Source organism: Aptenodytes forsteri, unplaced genomic scaffold, assembly GCF_000699145.1.
Source record: "Aptenodytes forsteri isolate BGI_AS27 unplaced genomic scaffold, ASM69914v1 Scaffold26, whole genome shotgun sequence".
Classification (NCBI taxonomy): domain Eukaryota; kingdom Metazoa; phylum Chordata; class Aves; order Sphenisciformes; family Spheniscidae; genus Aptenodytes; species Aptenodytes forsteri.
In genome coordinates, this window is record NW_008794125.1 from 217,461 (window position 1) to 226,642 (window position 9,182).

The 9,182-nt window shown below is 45.8% G+C and overlaps 1 protein-coding gene across 4 annotated transcripts; it reads right to left on the reverse strand.

Annotated features, from left to right (window-relative positions):
- Positions 1-373: 373 nt before the first annotated feature.
- Positions 374-9,136, reverse strand: CUNH8orf33 (chromosome unknown C8orf33 homolog). 4 transcript variants are annotated; one of them, XM_019471876.1, is made up of 7 exons: positions 9,083-9,136; positions 8,158-8,303; positions 5,078-5,215; positions 4,163-4,890; positions 2,535-2,622; positions 2,275-2,421; positions 374-2,141 (listed from the first exon to the last, which is right to left on the reverse strand). In XM_019471876.1, the coding sequence occupies exons 2-7, from the start codon at positions 8,255-8,257 to the stop codon at positions 1,945-1,947; spliced, it is 1,398 nt and encodes a 465-aa protein (XP_019327421.1). In that variant the 5' UTR covers positions 8,258-8,303; positions 9,083-9,136; the 3' UTR covers positions 374-1,944. The 4 variants fall into 4 exon arrangements, with proteins under 4 accessions (XP_019327421.1, XP_019327413.1, XP_019327420.1 ...); XM_019471868.1 differs by having other exon boundaries at positions 2,535-2,625; positions 9,083-9,134; XM_019471875.1 differs by having other exon boundaries at positions 2,535-2,625; positions 8,158-8,248; positions 9,083-9,128.
- Between the last annotated feature and the right edge of the window lie 46 nt (positions 9,137-9,182).

A 9,182-nucleotide genomic window follows, 5' to 3' on the forward strand; every position in this document is an offset into this window, starting at 1 on the left:
AAAAGGAACATGGGCTGGCTTTACGAGTCAGCATTATGTGAAGACCTCTGTCAAACCACAGGAGCCGCTCACGTATTAGAATGCATTTTTCTCTGCCCTCTTTGGAGATAAGCTGGCTGGATTAGGTTACACCAAATGTCCCTCTCACTGGTATCTTTATTCTAATTGTGAATGCCTAACGAATAGTATAAGCACGAGACAATTATGTAAGAATGCTTCCCAAAATACTCCTGCAGCCTTCCACAGCACAGGATTTTATAACATTTTAGCAACTCTAGCTTCACCTGAAACAAGACAAGGAAAAAAAAAATCACTATTTCCCAGACACACACTGCATAAACAGCTAGGAAAGAGAACAGCTGTAGTTTCAAGGTCATGTACAAGATGCTCTTTAATCTTGGTAAATGTCATGAAAACACTGTAAGTTTAACAAGACACGGCTTTTGTATGTTTAATATAAAATCCTGGAAATCCAAAAAATACCATATAGTGTTGTTCCATACAGTCAAAGTAACATCAGTGCTCCTCGGCAAGTAAAATAATAATCTGCTAACCTACTGATTCCAGTTTTAACCTATTGGTTTCCAGAAGACTTAAAGTCTTCTCTGCATATTTCTCCTCATGAGATATGTTACCCAGGTCTGGTTTCTCCTTATGCCTAGACAGGCATTCTTTAAAATATTTAAACAAAAAAAAAAATTCTCGTAGATGCAACTGACTGCATCAGAGCTCAGTAATAAAATAAGTTTTTTTTGTAGCCAACATCAGGTTTTTTGAAGTCTTTCCCAGCAAATGTTTTCCACCATCTCTCAGCTGCTCTCAGTATATCCTGGAATCTGCCTACACTCCCATTTCTCGCTTCTCATACAGGATGACTGATTGGACTATAAAAAGGAAGGAAAGCACTGCACCCTAGGGACACCTGCTACCATGTTTCCTTTTAAAGGACTTCTGTTCCTTCAGCTTTTTTAGGCTGAGTGGGGAAGATTTTCTGCATGAACATAGGAAGTGGGTACAGTGGCTGAAGCAGTATCGAAACACTGGAGACACATTCAACTGTTCAGAAAGCAAAAATTTAATACAAATCAAATGCAAGAGAATCTTTGGGCTCTCACAGTTCATTTTACCGCCACCCAAGGTTTGGCATGCAGCTGATTTATCCTCTGAGTGGTTGTAACTGGGCTACTTATAAAGCAAACTTCTTTTTTTAAGAACTGATTGTGCATCCTTCCTAGCAGGCCAGAACCTGGCTTCAGCAACAAAAGTCTTTCCCTGTCTGGAAACAACTGTCCTCACATCCCTAGGCTAGATTAAATCAGCATTTGCAGTTCTCTTCTAAGTCTATACCTGTCAATTAGAGATGAATGAGTAAAGATGATTCTCACTTATTTTCCTCCAAGATCCTGAACTCATACTCTCTAGATGGCAGTGATTACACACACTGGTCAGTGCTTTCTGGATACCAGAAGTTGCATTCACACAGACTCACATGGAGTGGAAGCATTCAACTATCCAGTATGCTTACACTGCTGGATCTTCACAGAAGCTGGATCTTCATTACAAACCATTCCCTTCTGTATGCATCGCTGCCTCATCTGCTATAAAAGGTCTGCTCTACTTAAAAGCAATAGGAGAATGGGAAAATCTCCCAGTATAAAAGACAGATTCTTAAGTTAATGTCAATTCTATAGGAAGAAAAACAGATCCTTCCAGACTCTGTGCTGATCTTTCACAAAGGTGCCTTTCTACAGTGCGAGGACAGACTATGTAGACTGAGTCCTGGGGTCGTATGCGTAGTAGGCAGATCTGTTTTAAACCTTTCTTTAGGAAATACACACAGATTCTTGCGTAACATTTTCTGCTGCACAGCATCTTTCCACTGTTCTTAAGTTTATAGAAGAATTGGCACAGTTTTCAGCCGCAGTTTTAGTCTAAAAGACTTTCCTACAAGAAATTAAAGCGAAACTCTTCTTGGGAAGTTGTGAATTTGAATGAGCCTGTGTTAAGTGTCCTGGGTGACTCTGAAGGGGATCCTGCTGGACCTTGGCTTTTCCTGCAAGCTCCTGAGCACTTCCGGATGAACTGGCAGTTCTTGTTGCGGATGTTTCCCTTCACTTCCACAACCCTGGCAGATTTCACAGCTTAAAGAGGGGAGAAAAGAGTAAGAGATGTTTAGTCATCTCATATAGTGAGGTCCCACTCTGCAAAGCAATACAGAGGGCAGGAGCAAAGCCCTTTCCTCTTCACTTCCCCCAGCATGCAAAGTTCTCCTACCTGTTTCCATGAGCTTCAGCTCTTTGCACCGCTCCTCCTCCATTTTCTTCCTATAGTCACCAAACATGGCTCTCATGAGCTGACGCTTCTTCACCAGTGGAGCCTTGTCATTGCGCAGTGTCTTGATCGCACGGAGAGCCTCCTCGACTGAAGCAGCGCAAAGGAGAAACAACGCACAGTTTGACTTCCCACTGGCTCTGCCCCCACACGCCTGCCAACCCTCCCCGCAGGGGAGATCTCTCGTTTACTTGAATGCTTACCCTGCTTTGGAGTGGATTTCTGTGTCTTCAGGCCAAGTTCCAGCTGTTCCACACACCAGTCCACCTCTTTCCACAGCTGGTCATCTGACTGCTGTGCAACATGGAGCAGAGTGAGCATGAGGAAATAAGTCATCCAAAAATTACAGCAGCAGTTGCTACACAGGAAAAATGGTATCTGCATAAAGTCAGGACTATTCCAAATTTCATGTTCTGGTGATCACTTTATAGACTTCATGACATTTTCCCTATAGTGCTTTTCATTGGATAAACTTAAAGCACTGGACAAACGTTTAGTTGCAACTCACTGCCTCTATGTGATGGATTTAATATTTGGCTGCCATTCAGATGATGCCATTTTCTGGAAAGCTGTCCAGGGCCTTTCCTCTGAAAGAAGCTGTCAAATCAAGTTACGGATGGGAGGAATAAGCATTAACAACAAAAAAAAACCCTACCCCCAAAACCTGCCCAAAATCAAAAAGCAAACAATGGACAAAATCAGATGCCAAGTCTTGGTGTCTCAGCTCCTGCATGCTTGCTCAAGCAGAAATGCATGAGGAGAAGGGAGCTGAAGCCCATGAAGATGGAAGAAGCCAAGTCCCATTGAGCAAAACCAGCTGGCTAACTGAGCAGTGGAAGGGAGAGAAACAGGGCGGCATTCTGGGGCTGAAGCAGTTCTTAACTGTTATGTACATGCAAACACAAAGCCCTCATGCTGTCTCCTTCTTTTCCTTACAACAGCCTCCTTCCAATGGACTGGAAGGGCTTTACATCACCTTCAAATCTTTCTACCTTTCTGGTACACAACAGCGTTTTTATTGATAAGGTTGTTGGTGAAGCAGCACTTTGGATGTAATGCTTCAAGAGGCAGGTGAACACTCAGTGCGACTTCAGTGTAGAATATTAACAAAAGCAAGTTTTTTGTAATTTTGTATTTCAATATTGCTCAGCTGGCATTGTTTGTTAATAATAGCTACACAAGTGCTGAAAAGAAAAATAAAATGAAGACCTGGACCTTAGCAGAACATCAGAAAACCTCAGGGTGTGCCTTAATGGTGTGTCTACACATAACTTGCAACTTCAGTCGATTTCTGGGCCACGCCTTACAGTGGGAACCTTCTCAGAAGCACCCTTAGGCTTTGCACCAGACCCTGCCACAGCCTTAGCAACACCACCTAGCAGCTCTGCACCTCAGCTTTGCCCTTCGCATTATGTGAGCAATTCATCCTACCCCGTAACATGCAAGTCAGGGGTACAGTGCCTGATTCAGCACGCACAGATACCTGCTTGGCACTGAGTGAGGACAGTTACCTCCATTTTTTATTTTTATTTTTTTTTAAGAAAACTTGGCACCCAGCTTCCCAGGATTAGCCATCACAAGTCTAAACATGAAATGTTTCAGCACAAGTCTGAAGCAGACAACAAAGGACCATTAACTTCCTTTCCACTAGTTAGGTTCCTCAGCTCTCTAGCAGGAAAAGAAAACAGCTGCTGTAAGAAATAAGCAGCAATCTTTGTCTTTCAGCTTTCATCTCAAGCCAGTATACTAACTGTTAAACTATGCTAAGAGATAAAGTTTCTCTTTTGCTCAAGGGTTTACAAATTATGGCATCCCATCAATATTTAAATACCTGAGAGGTCTCATCCTGGTGGGAGTTATCTTTATTTTGACATCTGTTAGCTTCTGCCTTTGCCTTCCTGTCGATCTCAGTTTCTTCTATCTCCTTTTTACTGACAGATGTTTTTTGTTTCTTCTTCTTTTTCTTCTTCTGGGCAGTTCCATCTGCTGTTGATTTCTCTGTCACTGCCTCATCTCCGGGAGCAGTCTCTGGTTGGGGGATCTTTAACGTGACATGGCTTCTATCCTCTTTGGGTGCACTACCTGTAGTTTGAGTCAACTCAGGCTTCTGCAATGCCGAAATCCGTGGCATACCTGCTGATTCAGTAGGCAGTGAATTACCCAGCACTTCGTGATCTGCTGTACCCTCTATATGTTGGCTTGTTGGAACTAATGGAACCAGAGGACAGTCTTCATCTGGGATGGCAAAGTTGAAAGCAAACCTGGGTTCTTGTCCAGAGGCAGCAAAACTCAAGGCTCCATTCCAGTTCTCCTGCTCGGTGGCTCTTACATTGGTTTGTATCTGCTCAGCACCACTGACACCAGGGACTGCTTCCAAAGATGTGCCAGTTGCTTCTGGGTTGATCTCAAAAAGTGTAAAATCAAATCGGAAGCTGTTGTCAGATGACATGAACCACTCTGGCTTTGCCTCAGAGATTTGGTCAGATTGTTTCCCATATACCACACCATCTGAAGCCTGCCCATTGCTTTGCTGTACTTCCACATCACCAGGTTTCACATCTAGAAAAGATAAAGAATAATGTTTCTATCAATATGCCAGTTTCCTACTACGGGGATGCCACTGCTACTGCAACTCCCTCTGTAAGGCACTGCTGCAGAGAGGTGATCCAATCAAAAGCTACAACGTAAGAAATCTACAGAAAAGAACCAAATATCACCATCCCCTGAAGGGACAGTTCAAGCTCACCTGCTTTCTCCATGCTCTTCTGATCCTCAGCCATCTTGAGACGATAATCCCCAAACACATGGTTCATCACTTGTTGCTTCTTCACAAAAGGAGTCTCACGGGAGCGCAGGACCTTGAGAATGTGCTGTGCCTCCTCTGCTGCACTCAAGAAAAAGTCCAAGAGAGACAAGAAACAGGTTATGGTGGGCCTTACAAACCATATTGTGGGATGCTGATGACTGGGTCTCCTCTGAACGTGTTCTGTGTTCATACCACCATACCACAATCCATGACTGGCATTTTGAAAGGAAACTCCAAGAGCTTCTAGAAGCTGAAATACTGTGAAATGTTCTTAAAGGAAAAAAAAAAAACCAAAACATCTTAACTACTTATTATATATGTTAAGAATCTTACACTGCAGTAAGTGCACTACTAATGGCACAGAAGCTATACAAGGCTTAACGACCCTTTCCCCAAAGCAAGAGACAAATCCAAGAGCCTAGCTCGGTGTCTCTTCTCTGGAAAACTGGAAAAAAATCTGAGTAGTGAGCACACTTTGAAAAGCAGGACTCTTGCTTGACTCTCATACAAACTGGCCTGACCACAACAGTAACCCCAATTCTTTGTGTCAGAGTAAATTCTCTAAAAATCACAGTAGTTGTTCTGTGACAGCAGTCGCCAGAGACCTGTTTGGGAACTCCAGATATGCATAGTCTTCCAGTGTTTGTCTCACACATTTCAAGACACAGAAAAGCTTGATGTACTAGACTAGTATTTTGGAATGGGCACACACTCATCTCTCTTGGCTGCAGTGCATCTCTCTGGGATTCTCCAAATGTGTATCTTGCAGATCCAACACTGAGAGTCCCATGCTAGGAATAGAGTAACGGCACGCAAGTGCAAGGCAGAAATGCCACAGTGGGGCAGTAGCCACCCAAAAAAAGTGGGATGTATCTTCATAGCACCTGGGTGTCAGGGTCTTGAGCACACATTCCCCCCTGCTTCAAGGAGTTTAGCTGGCTGCATTCAAGGCCTACTCACTAATAAGACCTGTTACAAAGAAAGAGCTAGAAAAAGCTTCAGGGGAACCTCTCCCCTCCCTCACTTGGGAGTTATTTTAGCTGAGGATCTCATGTGTAGCACTGCTGCGGCCGGGCCCAGAGAGTTGTGGTGAATGGAGTTACATCCAGTTGGTGGCCGGTCACGAGAGGGGTTCCCCAGGGCTCAGTTTTGGGGCCGGTCTTGTTCAATATCTTTATCAATGATCTGGATGAGGGGATTGAGCGCACCCTCAGTAAGTTTGCAGACGACACCAAGTTGGGCGGGAGTGTTGATCTGCTCGAGGGTAGGAAGGCTCTGCAGGGGGACCTGGACAGGCTGGATCGATGGGCCCAGGCCAATTGTATGAGGTTCAACAAGGCCAAGTGCCGGGTCCTGCTCTTCGGCCACAACAACCCCATGCAGCGCTACAGGCTTGGGGAAGAGTGGCTGGAAAGCTGCCCAGCAGAGAAGGACCTGGGGGTGTTGGTCGGCAGCCGGCTGAACGTGAGCCGGCTGTGTGCCCAGGCGGCCAAGAAGGCCAATGGCGTCCTGGCCTGTATCAGAAACAGCGTGGCCAGCAGGAGCAGGGAAGTGATCGTGCCCCTGTACTCGGCACTGGTGAGGCCGCACCTCGAATACTGTGTTCAGTTTTGGGCCCCTCACTACAAGAAGGACGTCGAGGTGCTGGAGCGGGTCCAGAGAAGGGCAACGAGGCTGGTGAGGGGTCTGGAGAACAAGTCTGATGAGGAGCGGCTGAGGGAACTGGGGTTGTTCAGCCTGGAGAAAAGGAGGCTGAGGGGAGACCTCATCGCTCTCTACAACTCCCTGAAAGGAGGTTGTAGCGAGGGGGGTGTCGGTCCTTTCTCCCAAGTAACAAGCGACAGGACGAGAGGAAATGGCCTCAAGTTGTGCCAGGGGAGGTTTAGATTGGATATTGGGAAAAATTTCTTTACTGAAAGAGTGGTTAAACATTGGAACAGGCTGGCCAGGGAAGTGGTTGAGTCCCCATCCCTGGAAGTATTTAAAAGACGTGTAGATGAGGCGCTTAGGGACATGTTTAGTGGGTGGTGGTGTTGGGTCGACGGTTGGACTCGATGATCTTAGAGGTCTTTTCCAACCTTAATGATTCTATGATTCTATCTCATTGATCCAGACCTTGACCCTGATCCACGGACTTGAATTCCTGGCTAGAGCTTTGATCTGCCTCATCACTGCAGACTCTTCTGGCAATCTGGACTCCAGGCAGAGCCTGGTTACCATCAGCAGTACTGCTTTGCTCTCCTGGGTCAGATACTGTGCAAATGGGCCCTTTTCTGGCCAAGTCACTGCCTCTGCTTGCCTTGTCACTGTGCTCAGCTCCTGCATCCCCTCCAGGAGCAGCCTTCCCCCGCTGCTGCTGGACACTAGATACCGGGTGTAACAAAATGGTCTGATGCTCAAGCATGGTGTGTGGGCAAGTAGTAATCACTGCTACCTCCTCAGGTGCACCAGCAACCACTCATCCAGGCATCTTACAAAGGGCAGCCACACCCCTCCTCTAAATGTTAAGTACTAGCCATCAGGAGGAGCAGGACACATGTCTTCATATATTTACAAGTTGGACTGACTAGATCAAAGTGTGATCTTCTGAAAAATACTTTATAGGATTTTATCTTTCATGTAGTTTCTCCTTGGAACAATAACGATGAGGAACAAGCTTCACAAAAATAAACCTACTGGCGTTTAAGGGCCAGATGCACTGACACAGTATTTCCTTGAGATTGGAAAACAAAAGTGAGCTGTAGCAGAACCAAACAACAAGCTGTTAGATGAGGAAATGAGAACATGAGAACAAATACAGAAAACACGGAGAATGAATGTCACAGGAATGAAAGATAAAGCTGCTTCCAGACAGACAGTTCTTAAAGTTCAATGCTTTATCTTGTTTTGTATTTAGAACAAATCCCACATAACACAAGAATAGGAAACAGATGGGAGAGAAGAAACAGAAAAATGTCCAGGTCTGCTAAATCAGAACTGAGGTTGGAATATGGCTGCAGACTGCGAGAGAAGCAACATACCTTGTTTTGGGGTTGGGCTGAGGCGAAGGAGATTTGCTTCCAGCTGCGAAATGCACCACTCCAGCTCATCTTGGAACGTGCCTTGGGGAGCCTTGGACATGGGATGGGGGAAGGCACAATGTTTAAAAGAAGCACAAATCTCTCACCTGCAAAATTGATTCCAAAACTGAGTTTTCTGAAGTCTTCTCCCCTCTTATGTGGGAGATCAGACTAGCAGGTCATAAACCCCTTTTCTGGCTTTACACTTGAGGTGTGTGGTGTAACAGCTCAATTTATACCATAAACCAACACAGCACAGGGTGAGACACAAGCCCTGCAATACTCCCTATTTGGAGGGCACCAAATGAGCCCTCTTCATTACAAAAATTAGAGACAATAAACTCTTACTAGCTGTAAGCCACCCACTCCTGGCAAGCCAAGACTTCCCACAGATTGTTTTCTTCCTTTTTTCTCCTCCTTCCTTTTTAAAGGCCCCAAATGGAAGATTTCTCATTTTTCCTGAAGCTTATTCTATAGCATAATACGTCTCCACAGCAGGAAACTTCTCTCCAGCACAGCTCTGGCAACACACAGAATTTCTCTTTAAACACAAGTCCTTTGCTGTATTTTTACCCTGCATGCCTCCTGCTAAGCAGTTGCAAAGCAAGGCTTAGAAGCCTGCCTGTGGACAAGAAAGTCGTTACAACGCGTTAGGAAATGAAAAAAATCTTGCCTTAGCAGAGTAACGAGGTGACCAGGAATTGGGAAAGGCAGGCACAAGGGCCAGGGAAGCCCTTTAAAGAAAACCTCCCGGGAGCCGGGGGCACTGCTGCGGGCTGGAGAAGAGCCTGGGCCCGGACAAAGGTGCCTCGGCAAAGGGCCGGTGGAGAAGAGGGTGCCTCAGGACAGAAGCAAGGGGCAGAGAGGGGCCGAGCAAAGCTCTTACCCGCTCCATGCTGGGCAGTCTCCGCGCCGCCACGGGCAGGAAACCGGGCCCCTCCGCCGCCGCCCACCTCCGGTCTCGGAACAGCGTGTGAGCTCCCGAG

What these genes read in the sequence shown, in the direction of transcription:
- CUNH8orf33 (XM_019471868.1), bottom strand. Translation starts at nt 8,257, where the DNA reads ATGTCCAAGGCTCCCCAAGGCACGTTCCAAGATGAGCTGGAGTGGTGC. An exon ending in ACCAGGATGAGACCTCTCAG is followed by an intron (nt 2,626 to 4,162) that starts GTATTTAAATAT and finishes CATGTTGCACAG; the next exon opens with CAGTCAGATGACCAGCTGTG. An exon ending in GCTGAAGCTCATGGAAACAG is followed by an intron (nt 2,142 to 2,274) that starts GTAGGAGAACTT and finishes CCCCTCTTTAAG; the next exon opens with CTGTGAAATCTGCCAGGGTT.